The sequence below is a fragment of the Durotheca rogersii genome (genome assembly GCF_024521655.1).
Source record: "Durotheca rogersii strain YMJ 92031201 chromosome Unknown GGS23scaffold_17, whole genome shotgun sequence".
NCBI classification, from domain to species: domain Eukaryota; kingdom Fungi; phylum Ascomycota; class Sordariomycetes; order Xylariales; family Xylariaceae; genus Durotheca; species Durotheca rogersii.
The window spans coordinates 273,736-291,765 of record NW_026251248.1 but is presented as its reverse complement, the minus strand read 5'-3'; the positions used below and the strand labels follow the sequence as shown (position 1 = coordinate 291,765).

General features: G+C 61.5%; 6 protein-coding genes across 6 annotated transcripts; 3 read left to right on the top strand and 3 right to left on the bottom strand.

Moving 5' to 3' along the window:
* Positions 1 to 576: 576 nt before the first annotated feature.
* On the bottom strand, positions 577 to 3,107 carry GGS23DRAFT_139115 (amidase). The gene is made up of 7 exons (XM_051511252.1): positions 3,039 to 3,107; positions 2,816 to 2,936; positions 2,571 to 2,683; positions 2,013 to 2,277; positions 1,747 to 1,941; positions 1,316 to 1,675; positions 577 to 1,241 (listed from the first exon to the last, which is right to left on the bottom strand). The coding sequence occupies exons 2-7, from the start codon at positions 2,900 to 2,902 to the stop codon at positions 654 to 656; spliced, it is 1,608 nt and encodes a 535-aa protein (XP_051370269.1). The 5' UTR covers positions 2,903 to 2,936; positions 3,039 to 3,107; the 3' UTR covers positions 577 to 653.
* A 2,586-nt stretch (positions 3,108 to 5,693) lies between these two features.
* On the top strand, positions 5,694 to 8,037 carry GGS23DRAFT_606139 (FAD binding domain-containing protein; the record flags this gene model as incomplete). The annotated part of the gene is made up of 5 exons (XM_051519868.1): positions 5,694 to 5,708; positions 5,780 to 5,820; positions 6,085 to 6,542; positions 6,630 to 7,661; positions 7,736 to 8,037. The coding sequence occupies 5 exons, from the start codon at positions 5,694 to 5,696 to the stop codon at positions 8,035 to 8,037; spliced, it is 1,848 nt and encodes a 615-aa protein (XP_051370268.1).
* Positions 8,038 to 8,724: 687 nt separating this feature from the next.
* On the bottom strand, positions 8,725 to 12,042 carry GGS23DRAFT_606138 (fungal-specific transcription factor domain-containing protein; the record flags this gene model as incomplete). Its single annotated transcript, XM_051519867.1, has 5 exons — positions 8,725 to 9,726; positions 9,772 to 10,409; positions 10,542 to 11,699; positions 11,793 to 11,953; positions 12,020 to 12,042. 5 exons carry the CDS (start codon positions 12,040 to 12,042, stop codon positions 8,725 to 8,727), a joined length of 2,982 nt encoding a protein of 993 aa, XP_051370267.1.
* Positions 11,995 to 12,741, top strand: GGS23DRAFT_138884 (uncharacterized protein). Its single transcript, XM_051511250.1, has one exon. It carries the CDS (start codon positions 12,119 to 12,121, stop codon positions 12,533 to 12,535), a length of 417 nt encoding a protein of 138 aa, XP_051370266.1. The 5' UTR covers positions 11,995 to 12,118; the 3' UTR covers positions 12,536 to 12,741.
* A 717-nt stretch (positions 12,742 to 13,458) lies between these two features.
* On the top strand, positions 13,459 to 15,687 carry GGS23DRAFT_138837 (FAD/NAD(P)-binding domain-containing protein). The gene is made up of 3 exons (XM_051511249.1): positions 13,459 to 13,724; positions 13,800 to 14,718; positions 14,816 to 15,687. Exons 1-3 carry the CDS (start codon positions 13,659 to 13,661, stop codon positions 15,349 to 15,351), a joined length of 1,521 nt encoding a protein of 506 aa, XP_051370265.1. The 5' UTR covers positions 13,459 to 13,658; the 3' UTR covers positions 15,352 to 15,687.
* GGS23DRAFT_575631 (12-oxophytodienoate reductase 1) lies at positions 15,063 to 17,585 on the bottom strand. Its single transcript, XM_051516807.1, has 4 exons — positions 17,159 to 17,585; positions 16,621 to 17,089; positions 16,243 to 16,516; positions 15,063 to 16,156 (listed from the first exon to the last, which is right to left on the bottom strand). The coding sequence occupies exons 1-4, from the start codon at positions 17,264 to 17,266 to the stop codon at positions 15,802 to 15,804; spliced, it is 1,206 nt and encodes a 401-aa protein (XP_051370264.1). The 5' UTR covers positions 17,267 to 17,585; the 3' UTR covers positions 15,063 to 15,801.
* Between the last annotated feature and the right edge of the window lie 445 nt (positions 17,586 to 18,030).

Genomic DNA, 18,030 nt, shown 5'->3' with positions numbered 1-18,030 from the left:
GGAGGGGAGGGGAACGGGGGTTGCGTGAACGCGCCAGCCGATCCGTTCTTGTTCGTGGCGCGCGGGGACGGGGCTTGCGTCTGCGTAGGTAGAGAGAGAGGCCAGCAGAGAATCTATGTTTTACCTACGTTCTACAGCGGTGCGAATGTCGTGCGGATCCGCGAATCTCGGAACTTGGCGTCGCGTAGATGCGCAGAATAGTAGGTAATAGTAAGGGTAGGTGTACACCTACGTTGTGTGTCGAGCTGCACTCGTCTTCTCCCTCCCCCTATCCAATTTGTGAGACGTGTGTGTGTCGGAAGCGAAACCCGTGCGCTGAGACCTGCCGACCTGAATTGCTGAGGTGTCGGATAAGGGGGCGGGGGCGGGGTAGCTCGTCGGCTGATTTCTCGTCTATAGTCCGTGATTTATACCCCGCACCTGGTGTATCTGGCAGGTACGTATCTACTTGGGTACTTTCCGGGATGTGGGTATCCAAGTACCCATGTACCCACCGAAGCCATGCGCCCCATCTGTAGGGGCGGACTTTACTCCGCCTGTCAAGATTCTCGCACAAGCGATTATCGGACCCTCAAAATCTAGGCGAGCAGGAATCGAATTCTCCATTCCACCTGCGCTGCGCTAGCACCTGAATGCGCCCTTATTGGCTGCACCTACGCTACAACTGTCGTCGTAAACCACTCGCCATCAAACGGCTCTGCCCGAAGCGCCTCGTCGATGACCGTGCCGACGGCTAGCAGCCTCTCTTCCTCGAGCTTCCGCGCGACGACCTGCACGCCGACCGGTAGCGCCAACTCGACCATTCGCTCCCGGTTCTGCGTCCACAGCGCTGCGTTCCACTCGTCGAGCGCGTTCCTCGGCGCGTCGTCCCCCCACGGCGCCTCCCTGTCGACAGCAGCCACCGTGCCCGCTGGGATCACCAGCGCCGGGTAGTCCAGCACATTCCATACCTTGGTATACCCTACCCACCGGCACGAGCGGTGCGGCACGGCCGTGTGAGGCATGGTCGGCATCAGCACTACGTCGACTGGCTTGCCCGTCCTCGGGGACCTGATCCCGTCCCACTTTCGGAGGTAGGCCTGCTGGAGCTCGATCTTGCGCTTGTTTAGCTGCCAGTAGTCGTACACGGAGATGGGCTTCCCCCTGTTGATCAACCCCTCTACGTGGGGGATGAAGGGTTCTCCGCCGGCTAGGACGTCGCGACGAATGTCCTCCCCGCCGTCAGCCGAGTAGAATTCATCCTAGGGGGGCAAAGCGTTAGGCTGCGGGACGACGATAACTGCGGGGGAAAGAGTGCATGGTATAGCTATCTCACCATGACCTGTATGCATTCAGGGTGGAGGTCAGCGTTCCACTCGATAATATCGTGGCCGGCATCTTGGAGCTTCTCGACTAGCGAAAGGAGCACTCGCCGTATCGGCGGGTGCGGGCGAACTACGCCATCGTCGAGGAGCAAGCCGATAGTCAGCGGTGTGGACCCTCCCTCCCGAAAGGTGTCTTCTCTCCAGGGTATAGGCGCGCACCGCGCATCGCGTTCCCACGGTCGGATCTTGATCAACTCCTTCATTACCAACACCAACGACGGCAGCGTCCGCGCTATCGGTCCTATCGACGAAGGGACATGCTCCTGTCCTTCGGTCGATACGGGAACCCCGTAATACGGAAGCCGCGCACTCTGCACATAAAAGAAAGCATTGGTGTGTCAGCCGTCGACAAATGATGGTGGTGGGTGGGGTTCCCACTCACGCTAGGCTTCAGGCCGTACAGGCCCATCATGTGGGAGGGTATTCTGATGCTACCGCCGATGTCCGTTCCCCAGCCGAGGAGACTGCCGTGGAGACTCAGAAGCGCGGCCTCGCCCCCTGTCGAACCTCCTGGGGTGTAATCCTTGGACGCCGGGTTCGTGGTAAGACCCCAGATCGGGTTCTCCGTCTCGCACCACTGACACCGATCCGAGATTAGACACGCCTCTTACCACGAGTCACGATCACGGAGTCAGCCAAGCTTCTCACCATTATACTCTGGGGGAGATTTGTTTTGGCCAGCACGACAGCGCCAAGCTGCTTGAGCATGCCGACCAGGACCGCATCCTCGGCGACAGGCTTGAAGGTGCGGCCGACATATCCTAGCGTGGTATCGTGGCCCTTGACATTAAATTGGTCTTTCAGGGTGACGGGGACGCCGTGCAACGGACCAACCAGCCTCCCGTGCTCGGCCACATAGCGGTCTAGCTTACGAGCCTGCGCGAGGGCCTCCTGGAAGAAGATTTCGGTGAAGCTGGGCGAAGGGTTAGCCAACTGTGCACGTGTATCGGGCAGGTAGGAAGCCCGGGCGGAGCTCGGCTTGCCAATTGGTCTATAAAGAGGTGGTCCCAGAATCAGTCAGGCGGGTCGTTCCCCTTCGGGGCAACAGACGTATTACGTGGAGGTATGCGAAGGATTCACCTGGTTGTGCGCCGCAACGGCTCTACTCCCATAATCAGCGACGTGTTGCCTGGGGTCCGACGGGTATAACCGCCAACGGGCACGGGCCGCATAGCTCTACTCAAGTAGGAGGCAAAAGCAACTAACTTGTGAATATATGCCTTCGTTACGGCCTCGGAACTCAGCTCGCCGCGGGCGATGGATCCCACCAAGGCCCCGATATCGCCCTCTTCCACGACGGATAGGTCGACGCCCCGAAACTATCGTTCCCACAGAACCACTCAGCGACCGGCTACGGGACGGCGACGTTGTCGAGGTCGCTACTACGCGGCCTCGCATCCTCGCCGGAAGCGGCTGGCTCATTCGCAGGCCACGACGGCAAACGTACATACATCTTCATCTGATAGGGTGGCTAGTGCCCGCGTCCGGGTCTCTCGCTTTAAGCGAACCTTTTCCTGCCATGCATCCTGGACCTCCATCGTCGTGAGATGGACCCCTTTTGTTTCACCTGGACTGATCAGGGGAGCGGGACCGGCGGGTTAGGTATAGCCTCAGGTAGAGAGGTAGGGAGCCAGGGAGCCAGGGAGCCAAAAAGGTGTTACTCAAGAGACGCACTGTGCAGGTAAGGCTGGATGGCCCCGTAGATCGTAAGAGCGAGTTGGCAACTTGTCGACCTGAGCTGGACGAATCACCGCCGACGCGAATACACGACGTTAGGTACTAGGGGGCAGGGTGACGCTGGGGAGAGCAAGCCACGGTAATGTACGTGACCCAGACCGGCCTATTTTTACCGTAGGGCTGTTCTCGGTATATATATGTACACTCGGAGAGCCTCACAGCAAGGCGATCGCGCAGTGTCAGGACGGTCGGGGTTCCTGTGCGAGGTCCCTCTCTCGCAGAGGGGGGGGGGGGGAGGCTGGATAGGGAACACGGAGGAGAGATAGGCACGGAGAGCAGGGAGGCATTGGCCGTCAGGCATTGTGGCATCGCATTGGAAGCGGCAGCAAGCAGCGTGGTGGAAGCGTGGCGGCCGGCGATCAGATTCGGGGATAGGAGGCTACAGGCATGATGGGCCTGTTAGGCGTGTACTTGGAAATACCTGAGGGGACGTCGTGTGGGGTATGGATATGTGCTATTTCAGCATCAAGAGGGGGGGTAAAGGCAGAGAGGGAGGAGGCAGAAGAGAGGGAGACAGGGAGAGAGACGGTACGCGGGCGACGGTACCGGCGTAACGTGGAGGCCAAGGGACAGGGAGAATTGGCTGCGGTTTTCTGGCTATGCCGAATTTGTCGGCGTCTGACATGGGCGGCGGCGGGTACAGAGTAGGGTAGGGACGTGGGACCCACCTGCTTTATCGGAACGGGAATTACTGTATGATGCCTGCAAAGTGGTGTGATGTTCCAGCAAGTGAAGGAAGGGGGGGGTGAAAAGTGGGAGAGGTAGCTTCCACGGCGCCTTGGCTCGAGCGACGGCCACTGGCCCTGGCACGCCGCCGACCGTGCACTTTTACGGCGGATAAGTGCTGCCCTTGGGCCGTAGCCACATGAGGTTGACGACAGCTAGCGCTGCGAGTACCTGGGGGCAGGTATCTGCACCTGCCTATCTTATCGGGAGTACATCGCGGGCGGGCGGCCGGAGGGTTGGGCGGGCGGTACCGTGGCGGGGGGTGCCGTCGGGGGGTACTTGTCGATACCCTCTCTCTTGCCTGGCTGGCCCGTACCCTCTGGAGGCAGCGCGCAGCAGGTGTGTGTGCCACTAGAGAATCAGGGACGGCGCAAGAGCAATGGGGGAGGGGCCAGGACGATCTCCGTTTTCCAGCGCCATCCATCGTAATCCAGACAGTCTAGAACCCACACCTACATCCACACCAGCCCACATCTCACGCCCTCGCACGCCCTCAAAGCCGCCCATCCCAGATCGCAGTGGTTCGAGAATCGCGCCAAACCGCCTGACTATGGTCTGAGCACAGTGCGGCCTGCCGCCCCAGACCGTCCCAACTCCCATTATCGGCCTTATCAGCACAGACCCGAATCAAGGGGGGGGGGCTCCTCTGCCTCTGCTAACCCAGTCGGCTCCCAAAGCCTACTATAGTGGTGCTGGAGTGGTGCTGGGCTGGCCGGAGGGGGGGAAGGGCGTTTTCCCTTTTTGCTTCTTTTTTTTTTTTTTCGTCCCCTTCTCCAGCCAGGAATACCGACAGGAGAAACGGAGGCAAGGGAGGAGAGGAAGAACTACCGCGAAACGGAACGACACCGCTCGCCGGCAGCACCCTAAGCCAGGTACTTTATTATGCCAGGTACTTTTTATTTTCCCTGCCACCACCTGACAGCCGCTGCCGAGGTGCTATCAACCGCTACATTCCCACCACCACCGCCAACCTAGCTGCTGCTGCTGGGAGAGGGCCAGCCAGAGAGCGTAGCAGCATAGCGAAAAGGACAGCAAGAATAGAAATAGAGAAAAATAAGAAGAAAAACAGCAGGGGAAAAAAGCGAGAGAGAGGGAAAGGCGGCTCGGGTTTGAGGTTCCAGTTCCGTTCCCCATCCCTCCCCCCCATCCCATATCCCATCCCATCCCATTCCCATACCGTCCCATGCCCAATCCATCCATCGACCAAATCCAATCTAAGCCAGGTGTGTTCTCCAGCCGGCTCGCTCTCTTCGCCATCATCATCATACTACACACGCACGCACGCACGAACGCACGCACACCTGCCATCCATCCATACACGCACCACGCACAGCTAACCTACACCACACGCATACGTACACCACACACTTCCTCTCTTCCGCCTCTCTCTCCCGCCGTCCCTCCCTCTCCTTCTAACCCCCCCCCCCCTCTTCTCTCGCCATCCATACGCTCTACCTCCCTACTCCTAATCCTATCCTATCCTAATCTACACACTTATATCCCCATCCCATCATATCCCATCATCCATCGGGTGTTGCAACCCTCCGACTAACCACCATCCCGGCACCGCCCACTACTCAGTTATTATTCTTTCTGCTACCTACCTGGACTAGCCTCTCCGCTCTCTCGCCCATCTACATTTACCTGCGTTACCTACATATTCGTCGGCGTTCCGTTGATTATTATTATTTATTGGTCTTATTTGTTATATATATACTTACATTTTACCTCGCCTCCTCCGCTGGATTTGGAAAAGAAAAAGTTGCCGCGTAACCCCCCCCCCCTCCACCCCATCGCATGACCTCAGTTGATCCGGATTTACTACCGGCGCCATGCTCGTGGATGAGACGAACGGTGTGAAACCGAATGGCGACGCCAACGGTGACCATAAGGAACATGGCCCGAGCCCAGCTAAACGCCGTGAAACAAATACATCACGACACAGCTCCGAGGTCTTCGTCGTCGGGGCTGGACCGGCTGGTCTCATGTTGGCGTGAGTTTCTTTCACATTTCTTATCTGCTTTTCTTGCCGTCGGCTAGGATTCGGCCGCGTACGCTGTAGATTATATCGAGGCCGCTACCCTCCCCCCCCTTTTTTTTTCCTTCATTCCTGGCGCTTCCGATGCTATCCCGGGAAGGATGGGAGAAGAGAAGGCGAGGAGGTGGCGATGAGAACAGAAATGTTGTCATGTTGAAGTAAATAAGCAAACCAACAAAAAACCTCGTGGCACCCGCGCTTACGTTCAAAACCATGCAGCGTTCTCTTGACCAGATTCGGCATCAATGTCGAGGTCATAGACGAGCGAGCCGACCAGACGCAAGCTGGCCGTGCTGATGGGTTACAGCCCAAGACTATAGAGACCTTGCGTCAGCTCAGGCTGGCGGATGGTCTCTTGCAGAAGGGCGCGAAGGTCTTTGACATCTGCTTCTGGGAAGCCACTGCCAATCGCCGGTTAAGGCGCCTAGGCCGCGAGATTCACTACCCGGCCTTGGTTGTGGATCTGCTGGATGATTACATTCTGCTAGTTCACCAGGGCGTGGTCGAAGGCGTTTTCCTAGAGGACCTCCGGAAGCGGGGCGTCGAGGTAAAGCGGAGTCACCAGTTCCAAAATTTCAAGCGGCAGCAGGAAGGGGAAGCGGATCTTTTAGAGATCGAAATGGCCACCGTCGGGACGGGTGAAAAGGAGACGGCGCTGACCAAATACATCGTGGGATGTAAGTAAGAAAAAAAAAACACGCCATTCTTGCGCCTTTTTTTTTTGTTTTTTTTGGCAAGGTCACCCCCCTGACTGACCCCACTAGGCGATGGTGCCCGGTCCAAGGTCCGGAACTGCATACCGGATACCTATTCGGTGGGAAAATCGCACGAGTCCGTATGGGCCGTGCTCGACGGGGAGCTCATCTCGGACTTCCCGGATCTCTGGTCCAAGACCGTCGTCTACAGCGAGGTGCACGGCTCCATCCTCATCGTCCCCCGGGAACGGGGCACAACTCGATTCTACGTAGAGATCAAGCCGGACACCGAGACTAGCAACCTGCGCGAGCTCGGCCAAGAGTTTGTCATGCAGCGCGCCAGACAGATCTTGGCGCCGTACTCGGTCGAGTGGCGCACCGTGGAATGGTTCGGTAACTACCAGATCGGCCAGCGGATAGCGAATAAGTTTACGGACCCAAACCTGCAGGCCTTCATCGCCGGCGACGCGAGCCATACCCACTCGCCCAAGGCTGCCCAGGGCATGAATACGAGCATGCACGACAGCTGGAACCTCGCGTGGAAGCTGAACCTCAGCACCCGCGGTCTGGCGAAGCCGGTCCTGCTCGAGTCGTACGAGCTCGAGCGGAGGAAGATCGCTCACGATCTCATCAACTTCGACTACGAGCACGCCAACAAGATGGCTGGCGGCGACGCCAAGGCGCTGGCCGAGAACTTCCGCACCAACGTGAGGTTCATCTCGGGCGTCGGGGTCGAGTACGACCACAACGTGCTCAACCACCCGGCCAAGCGTGCCGGAGGCGAGCTGCGGCCGGGCTGCCTGGTGCCTCCGGCCAAGGTGACGCGGTATATCGACGCGAATCCCATCGACGTCCAGCTCGACATCCCCATGCTTGGTCAATTCCGGGTGTACTTTTTCGTGCCCGATATCCACAACAGCATGCCCTTCCTCCAGACTTTCTGCAACGGAGTAACGAAGCAGGACTCGCTATTCCGAAAACTGAGCCAAGCCGCGGCGGCGAGCTATATAGAAAAGCCGCGCGTCTTTACGGGCGAAGATGTATACGTGCGTTCGGAGAGATATACCGGCGTTAGCGAGCTTACGACGTTCTCTCTCATTAGTAAGTTCCCTCCCCCCGTCGTGTATGCGCCAGCATGCATTAACTCTCTCCGTCTCTCTAACCGTCATATATAGCTACCATGGACAAGGCTAGGGTCGAGATTCAGGACCTTCCTCCGCTCTTCGCTCGGAGTGCGTGGACCTTCTACCTAGACAACGTGCCCTACTTAGATACGCGTAGGCAGACCTGCACGAGCAAGTGGGTGGGGACCTTGCAGAAGGACGAGGTCGCCGTCGTGATCCTGCGGCCGGACGGCTACGTAGGGTCGATCAGCAGGTGGGATTCTCTCGGCGTCAGCGCCGGCACGACGGCGGCCGACTGGCTTAATTCGTACTATGATGGATTCCTCAAGGTTCCCGAGGATAAGTCGAAATAAATAATTTTAAACGGCGAGGAACAGGGTCAGCATGGGCAGAAACAGCGGCAGCATATGTGCGTGGGCACGAAAGGGTCTTATTTAGCACGTCTCAGCAAGGTTGTACGGTGTACTCGACGTTCGGTGGCTCTTCGACGGGGTATGTCTCTATGAATTCCTCTTTTTCTTCGGTATCCATATATTCCTTCTCCTAGATCGATTAGTTGGCTCGAATGAGAATCTTCCGACTCTTAATACCGGACGGATTGGCAACGAAGAAATCTGTATATACGTAGGGGGCAATCCGTGTGACTGGCGGGAACACTCGGAATAAGCCTCCCAGTTGCCGCGGCATGACGACTCGACCAAGTTCGCCAGTTTCTAACAGCAATAAAAGACTATCGCCACCTTCACCGCACCGCGACAGCGACATGGTCAAACGACTCTATTTTACTACTTCTTTACAAGTCACCATCATCTACATCCAGAAATCAGAAAACCATGGCCCTCCCTAACCCAAGATCCCGGCCTTTTCCTGCTTCCCCCCTTACTCCTTCTCCTATAGTCGTCAAGATACATAACCATCCTAGCCCCTGGTCTCCTTCTAAGCCCGTACCATGTATATGCACTTCTTTATCCGTCCCCTCTCGCGCTTGACTAGGTACCCTCCTCTCTCTCCTCCCCTATCTCATCTCTCCTCACATCATATCATATCCCGCCGACGCCGCCGTCTTCGTCGTCCTCAAAGTGCCCGATAAGCCGCAAAGGCACGAGCCCTTTGAGAACCGCGACGCCAGCATGCACAATGCCCCAGCGCACCTTGCTCAGGGCCTCGGCGACGACCCAGACGAGGGCGCCGGTGCGGTGGCGGCCCTGCAGCGCGGGCAGGTGGGCGGCGTCGCCGCGCGACCCGGCCATGGCGTCCAGCACGGCGTGCATCTCCGCGCGTGCGTCCCACACGAGCTCGCTATCGGAGTCGTCGTCTTCGGCCGCGCCCGCGCGACCGAGGGCGGGGTAGGGGCGGGGCAAGGCGGAGGCGCCGCCGGGGCCGCGCGACGACGCCGACGACGCCCCGTGCGTATACGGGTGCGGCGAGGTGTGGTGGAACGCCCAGATGGTCAGCGTCGCCAGGTACAGGCACCAGGGCACGTGGAAGAGGCCGGTGGCGTCGGGGTCGGCGAGGGCGGGGGCCGCGGCGCGCAGCAGCAGCGCCGCGTGCCAGGCGGCGGCGGCGGCGTCGTCGTCGTCGGGGGTGCTAGAGCTGTCGGCGTCGCCATCGGGGGCGGCACCGCAGCGTCCCCACCGCTTAACCACGCGCCCCGACCGCACGAAGTCGGCACTCCTCACCCCCCGCCCCAGGATGTGCCGCGCCCCGGCGAAAATCTGGATGTCGAGGAAGTCGGCCCGCAGCAGCACGTGCGCCGCGTGATACACGGCCAGGTGCGCCGCGCGCCAGGCGTCGAGTTCGGCGCGCGTAGCCTCCGCTGCGCCCACGCCGGCCGTGGTAGAGGAGGGGCCGGGGCCGCCGGGGGTAGAGGCTGAGTGCGTCGTATTGCTGCTGCTGTCGCGGCGCCGGGCCACCGGGTGGTCGGAGACGCCCGCGAACGTGGTCGCTAGGGCGGCCTGGCGCGCGCAGAAGCCGTCGAAGTCGGCGCGCCACGCGCGGTACGCGGCTTCTAGGCGGGCCTGCCAACGGCCGCCGGCGGCGTTCTGTGCCGGTGGTACAGAGGACGAAGACGAAGCCGGCGGGATGACGCCGAGGCTGGTCTGGTCGCGGCGCTGCATGTCCCAGAAGATGGACATGAGGCCATGGAAGAGGAGGATGCGGGAGAGGCCGTTGAGGTGGGGGAAGGGATGGCGGAGGTGGTGGTGGTGGTGGTGGTGGTGGTGCGAGGGCGCGCGCGCGTCGGCTGTGATGTACGACTTAAGCGCGGAGAGGTACAACGGCTCAGGCAGCATAAGGAGCGAGAGCCGTGCCCACTCGGCAGGGCCGGGCGCCTCCCAGAGCGCCTGGTTGCAGGGCAGCGGGAGCCGCAGCTCGAAGGCCGACATGCAGAGCGACTGGCAGAACAGCACGGCGTGCTGCGTGTCCCACATGAAGCTCAGGAGGGCGAGCCTCTTCTTCTCCTCAGCCTCAACCCAGCGGCGCCAGGCGTGCTCGTCGGTGGCGGCGGTGGCGTCGGCCGCGATGTCGGCGCTGCTGCCACCGGGCCGCACGGGCCGGACCGACTGGCAGTCGGAGCGGCGGATCAGGTTGATGAGCATGCCGTGGAACAGGTGGCTCATGTCGTGCTGCTTCTGGCCCGCGCGGCTCTTGCCGAAGCACTCAACGAGCAGAATCGTCTGCAGCATCCACAGGTCCGGCTTCGGGTTGAAGCTTGCGTGCGAGAATACTATGTGCGCCGCGAGTCCAGGGTCAGTACGCGGTGCTAGAATCGGCGTCTATTTACTCGGGAGGGGAGGGGAATGGCTGGAGAGAGGGGCTCATCGCGAAATGGAGAAATAAAACAACGGATAGCACTTACTAGCCGGGCGAATCACGTCGTGGATGCAGACGGCGAGCTGGTGGGCGTCCTTGTCCGCGTAACTCGCGCCAAGCAGGATGATGGAAATGAGCAGCAGGGGCTCCTTGCGGGCGGGGTCGAAGGTGGGCAGGTGGATGAGGGGGTATGCCGTGTTGAACCGGGTGAAGAAGAGGTCGCAGTAGATCTGCAGCGCGGCGCGGGCGAGCAGCGGATGGTGCGCGACGTCCACGAAGCCGCCGTCGGGGGCGAGCGGCCGTGCCGCCTGCACGGTCTCGAGGAGCTGCGCGTAGGCGAAGCTGTCGAGTGCCGGCAGCCGCTGTGGCGGTCGCAGGGTCGTCAGCGGCCGCTCGAACTCCATCTCGACGGCCTCCTCGGCGACGGCGCCGGCGGCGGACGCCTGCGGCTGCCCAAACGACGAGACGCTCGCGCTCGGGCTGGCTGCTGCGTGGTGCGGGCTCGTGAGCGAGCGCGCGTAGTCGAGAGGCGAGCCCATCGGTGTCATCGGGCAGTCCGCCATGCTGCTGTCGCCCTGGCCGGGGTCGTGGGGCAGCGGCGGTGCGGGCAGCGGCGGCGGGAGGTCGCCGCAGGGGTATCGGGGCAAGGGGGGGGCGGCGGCGAGGTACGGGGCCGCCTGCGGCATGTCGGAGGCGGCGGCGGTGCCGTAGTCGAGGTTAAATAGCCAGTCGTAGTTCACCTGAGTGGTGTAGGGCATGTTAAAGGAGCTGGAGGTGTCGGGCTGGAAGACTTCGTCGTAGTTGAGGTCGAGGTTCGAGGACATCATCCCGGCCCCGCCGGCCTGCGACGTTTCGGGGAGGGACCAGTACGGGCCGGCGCCCTGGGCGTCGAACTGGCCGGTCGACAGCGCGTAGTCGGCGATGACGCCGTGGGGGTCGTCGGTGGTGAAGGCCGGCTGCGGCGCGGGGGCGCGATCGCCGTGGACGGGGGTGTGCAAGGAGTCGGGAGGGGAGATGGGTTCTTTTGCCTGCGGCAGGTATGCGGCCGCGAGATGGGGGCCGTCAGGGGCCGGGGTCTCGGCCGGTCTCTTCTGGACGATGCGGCCGTTGTGGTCCTTCCACATGCGCTTGCGGGTGTTCAAGACGCCGATGCCTTCGCCGCCGGCTTCTATGTCCCGTTTCCGGTGGCGGCTCATGTGTCTCTCTACGCAGCGGTGTCAGTCCGGAGGCCGGAGTGCGAGGGGCGGACGTGACTCCGGTTGCGTCCAAGAACAAAAGAGCATTGACGGTCTCTCACCGAGAAGGTCCGGACGCTTGAAGTGGGCGCGGCACCGCTGGCAGGTCCAGTCGCCATCGGTGTGGTTCTTCCGGTGACGATGCAAGTGCTCCGATCTCGTGAAGGACTTGCCGCATCCTTCGTGCGCGCAGGCGAAGGATCTCTGGCCGCCATTGCTACTGCTATTACCGTTGCCGCCTCCACCACCACCATTACTGCTCCCACCATTGCCGTCACTATCCCGGGACCTCCTCCGTTTGGATCGCTGCATCTTGGCCGACACCGTCAAGTACCGGGTTCGGCAGTCGGGATTTCTTTTCTTTCACCACTTTTCAGGCTGTCGATCAATGTGGAGCTACTCGAGGAATGGATACATAAAACCCCCCATTCTCCGGGAGAAAGAGGAAAAGAAAGGGTGCGTGTGTGCTTGTGTGTGTGTGTGTGTGTGTGTGGGAGAGACGTGTGAAGACGGAAGCGAGGGAAGCCTGAGTAGACGCGGCCGACAGTGTCCCAAGCTGGTCTTGCTGGTGCTGGTGCTGGTGCCCCCATCCCACATATTCTTCTGCCTCGTCCTCAAGCCGCAAGGGGATATACACTACGTGTACCTGGCCCCGGCTATGTATACGATAATCCCTATTGGATGCGCATGTACGCAAGTAGAATCGAGTAAAGCTGCTTGCTACCGATCTCATATCTCCCACCGAGGGTCGCTTAGGCGATGCGAACCCGGCGTAGGAGCACAATCCGGCGACTGGCAATGTTGATTACCATATCTACCTATTCCCTGCACGTATGGGGCCCTCTACGTACCTACGTGACCCATAGTCGGCTCCGCCGCCGGTGCGAGAGGGGAATGGTAGCAATAGCAGCATGGATAACGAGGCAGCCCGAGAGATAAAACTAGCATAGCGAGCCCGGCTGCCAGCTGAATAGCTTCCCACCTCTTCAACACCCCGGGCTTGGGCACCCCACTCTTATCTCTTGGAAGGGAGGTCAGCATACCTGACTTACCTTCGTCTGTCCGGGGGGAGTGGGGAGTGGGAGAGGGAGGGGGGGAGGGGGGGGGCGATGCTTCTGCAAGTATGCAAGTCTAGGGTGGATGGACACAAGCCACTTGCTTATATTTGCATACGCCTACTGCGTTTACAAATCCGCTCGGAATGGCGCCTCAGCTGCAACGCTCGTCAAGAGTGGGGGAGGGAGGAGGACGAACGAGGTTGCAATCCCTTCCCAGTCAGTGGTTGGAGATAAGCCGGCGCTCTGCCGCGGAGCGCCCTGTACTCTCTGTATCCACCGAGCAGGCCCGGCTGGCGGTGGTACGATTTGTAAGAGGTAGGCAGGCTGGCTGGCAAGTCTCGCGTCTATCGCCGACGAGGCGCCTCAGCCAGAGACAGATCGGCGATAGTCGAAGCGGGCCAGCGAGTGCTAACGCATGCAAGCCAGCCCCCGTCGAGGCAGGGTCCTACGACGATGGTGAAGCTCGGTAACTGCAACGCGAGAGAGGGGACCGGCTATATTACCGGAGCAGCCATGCTGGTATCACACCGGCCATCCCGGGCGGCTGTCGTTAAGTATTACACGCTCTCACCGATAGGCGGGACATCCTGGGACGAGAACGAAGGGGTTCGATCAATTGCTAGTGTCACAGGAGGGGGGACTACGTTTTCGCTGCCTCTCTCTTGCTCTATTCATTTTATAGATTCAGATGTATAGATATATACCATCCTCTCATTTTACCATCATACTACTTGGCTATGCACCCATAGGCCCGCGTACCTGAATCGCGCATCCGCTAGCACCCCTACTCTCACCCCATCCGGCCACGGCTACTCCTTTATATCGTGACCCTCACCGGTAGTAGACTTTGTTTTTTTTCCGGTTCCCCAGATGCCGCCCGGGTCGCCTCCTAAGGTCTGGGAGAAGATAGAGAGGGACGCTTCCAGCAAGTTAAATGTAAGCCGAGAGCGCTCTGCTTGTCGTAAAGACACGGCGTCCCCGTGGTGGTCGTGGTGTTAAGCGTCGTCACAGGTCATAATAGTGGGTGCCGGGCTCGGAGGCTTGGGAGCGGCCATCTCCATTCTCCTGGCAGGTCACGATGTAACTGTGCTCGAAGCAGCAGCCGAGATTGGCGAGATAGGGGCCGGCATCCAAGTGCTGCCCAACTCGTCCCGGGTGCTGATCTCGTGGGGTCTCGAGGAGGCGGTCGCCAAGCACGCGACGATGCCCCGGTACACCAACATGTTCGGGTGGAAGGGGAACCTGCTGTCGCGGATGGACCTGCACGCGTACGCGGACGCGCTCGGGACCCCGTTCTGGGACTTCCACCGGGCGAACCTGCACCGGTGCCTGCTCGACCGGGCGGTCGAGCTCGGAGCCGAGATCCACGTCAACGCTCGGGTGACGACGGTCGAGTGCGCGGCGGACGGGCTGACGGCGACGGCGGCGCTGGCGGACGGGCGGGCGCTGGCGGCGGACCTGGTGGTCGGGGCGGACGGGATCTCGTCGCGGCTGCGGGAGGTGCTGCTGGGGCGGGCGGACCCGCCGCAGCCGACGGGGGACCTGGCGTACCGGCTGCTGATCCCGGCGGGGGAGATGCGCGCGGACGCGGAGCTGCGGCGCCTCGTCGAGGACCCGCAGGTGAACTACTGGATCGGGCCGGACGCGCACGCGGTCAACTACGTGCTGCGCGGCGGCGAGCTGTTCAACATGGTGCTGCTCGTGCCCGACGACCTTCCCGCCGCGGCCATGACCGCCGCCGGCGACGTCGCCGAGATGCGCGCCCGCTTCGCCGCCTGGGACCCGCGCATCGCCAAGGTGCTCGCCCTCTGCCGCGCCGTCCAGAAGTGGAAGCTGTGCATCCGGCCCACGCTCGAGAGGTGGAGCCACGAGTCGGGCGCCTTTACCCTGCTCGGGGACGCCGTCCACGCGACGCTGCCGTATCTCGCTAGTAAGTCGTCTCCCCCCCCCCCCCCCTCCCTCTCTCTCTCTCCCCTCTCTCCTCTCCCCCACTCCAAGCCGCACCGGCTAACCGCGCCACCGGCAAGGCGGGTGCGGGATGGCGCTGGAGGACGCGGCGGCGCTGGGGCTGTGCCTGGCGAAGGTCCGGGGGCGCGGGCGGGCGGAGAAGCAGCAGGCGCTGCGGGCGTACGAGGGGTGCCGCAAGGCGCGGACGGAGCGCGTGGTCGAGCGCGGGAACCGCCAGCAGCACCTGTACCACGTGCACGACGGGGCGGAGCAGCGCGAGCGCGACCGGCGGCTGCGCATGTTCGCCGACGTCGACGAGGCGCTGCTGCGCGACCCGGGGCACGTCGCCCGCCCCCGCCCGGACCCCGGCGACGGCGACGGCGACGGCGGCGGCGACGACGACCCCCTCCCCTGGCGCTACTACGGCGTCGGCGGCTGGCTGCTCGCCTACGACCTCGAGCGCGAAGTCGAGGCTAGCTGGGCACGCGTCCAGGATGAGGCCGAGGCGAAGGCGAGGCCGAGTTTAAAGCTGAGGTTGGAGGGCGCGGGGGAGGGGGCGGAGGAGGAAGAGGGTGCCCCGAGGAAATGCCTGTCTGCCTACCTACGTAGGCACTAAACATCTAGACTTCTTGTGTACCTACCTACTATTTCCTTTTTCCTGTTTTATGTCCAGTTCACCGGTTGCAGTGTCGATCGGCAAAGCCACTCTAGCTCTCTAGTTTTTTGTCTCGCATTTTGTTTCCTATTTCCTCTAAGCGGGGAGAGGAGGGGGGGTAGCGTTGGGGATGGGTTGCGGTCCGCGATATTCTTCCATGCAGAGGCGCTACAACTCTACAACATTGTCATTGCGAGTCTGACAACTTTTCGTCTCATCACATAGGGAAGAGAGCATGGGGCACCCTGGAGACATAGATCGAACTTGATTTGCACATGCGTTTATGTTGCGAGGGCTACGTGAGCTAGTGAAGAAGCACTACCCGAGGTAGCTAATCGGATACCCAAGGTACAGGATGGCTTCTCTTCTATAGAGTAAGAAACTGATGAAAAGGATCGAGAAAAACCCTGTTCATGCTACTTCTGCCGCGTAGATAGGGTAGTCTGCGTACCCCTTTTCCGGGGGCTCTGTGAAATAAAAGGTGGAGCGGTCGTACTTCGTAAAGGGGATGCCGTCCGCCAGCTTCTTGGGCAAGTCCGGGTTCGCGATGAACCACCTCCCGTAGGCGACCAGGTCCGTCGCGCCGGATTCCAGCTTGGACACTGAGTTGTCGCGGTCGAAGCACCCCGCGCTTACGAACAGGATCCCCCCCTTCTGCAGGATCTCTCGGAACGGGGACAAGGAGACGGCGACCTTCTTATCGCCGCCGGCGAGCGAGTCGATCTTCTGCTGCTCGTCCAGGACCTCGTCGAATCGCGGCTCGATCCTGCAAGAGATAGATAGGTCAGCGGCCAACTCCGGCTTAAACCCGGGTGCTTGTCGCCTTCGTGTCGCCCCGCGGGTCCCACGTACATGTGAACGTAGACTGGCCGCTGGCTAGCCGGCAAAGCCACCAGCTGCTCGCACAGATACGACCAGGTCCCCAGCCTATCGCTGTCCATCGTCGACTGGAAGTAGTTCCAGGGGCTGAGCCGGACGCCGGCCTTCTCGGGGCCGATCGCGTCGCAGACGGCCTTGACAACCTCGAGGGGGAATCTGCACCGGTTCTCGACCGACCCGCCGTACTCGTCCGTCCGATCGTTGATGTTGTCGTGGAGGAATTGATCCAGCAGATAACCGTTCGCACCTACGAGGAACCAAGGCAACAAATTAACACGGATTTTTTAGCTCCTTCGACCGCGCCTCCGTCGTCTCCGGAGAGACTGCGTGCGGCTCACAGCACACACGTACCGTGGAGTTCGACGCCGTCGAAGCCCGCGTCGACGGCGCGCGCGGCGGCCTCGGCGAAGGCGCGGACCGTGGCGGCGATCTCGTCCCGCGCCATGGGCGTCGGGGGGCACTCGGCGCAGGCGCTGCCGTCGGGCCAGGCGCCGTCCATCGGGCGGCCGCCGGCGCTGGGGGGCGCGGCGCCGGCGCGGAAGGACGGCGGCGAGGCGCGGCCGGCGTGCCAGATCTGCAGGAAGGCGAACCCGCCCCGGGCGTGCACCGCGTCGGCGACCCGCTTCCACCCGGCGACCTGCGAGGCCGCGAAGACGCCGCACACGCCCGGGTACCCCGACGTGTAGCGCGCGATGTCGGCCGCCTCGACGATCTGCAGCCCGCCCCGCGTCGCCCGCTGGCCGTAGTACTGCACCATCAGGTCGCCCGGCACGTTGACGCCGTCGCTCTCCTTGACGCCTCGCATGCGGGTGCACGGCGCCTGTGTTTCTTGTCAGCGGGGGGGGGGGGAGTATGTGTCTTCTTCACGATCCAGCCGGGAGGGGCTCACCTGGACGATGCGGTGTTGCAGCTCGCAGAGGCCCAGCTTCAGGGGCGCGAACAGCTTGGTGCCCTTCAGGGGGGCGATGGCCGGGGTGGTAGGAGTAGTAGCAGCCATGGTGACTCTCGTTTAGGGGGTAGTGAGGGCGGATGGTGGGGGGGGGAATCCAGGACTCGCCGACGAGGAGGAGTTGCGGATGAGAGTTCCTCGACGGGAAAATATAGCAAGAGAGCGGTGTCTGCTGCTGCTATACCGAAGCAGCGCGACGCCGTGCTCGGCCGTGCTCGCATGAGGGGCCCGGCAGAGCGGGCGATCGGCGTACCGGTACGCGCCAGCCACCAGCTTGCCACATGATGAGTGGGAGTGGGATAACGCTCGGCGCTGTCCCGTCCGGCGATCCGTCTTTGTGTCGATACAAAGCTGTGGCCCGCCCACTTATGCACAGCACTTACACGAAGTACCTGTACGTGCAAATCTGGGTGTAGAGATACATGCTACCCTCGCATGCAGGGACCTCGGCGACGCCGCAGACAGCGAGCCCCACCCCCACTTTCCGCATTCGCTTGCTCAGGTAGTTGGGCGGTGGTGGGGTGGCGGGGTTGCAATAGAGGGGTCGGCGTAATGGCCGCGATGTCGACGACGGCAGGGGGCGGATAGGCGCGGGTATGCACAGGGGAAGTCGACTGACTCCCGGGCGGCCAATGACGGCGGCTTATACCGGCAACCCTACGATATACTCATTTTAGGTAGCTAGGTACCTCTCTAAGTACCTAGGAGGTAAGTAGGCACACCACTCAGGTCTCTATAGCGGCCGTACGGGTGGTTCAGGTACCTAAGCTTACAATGGGTGTTCAGGTAGGTACCTCGTCCTATCTCTCGCC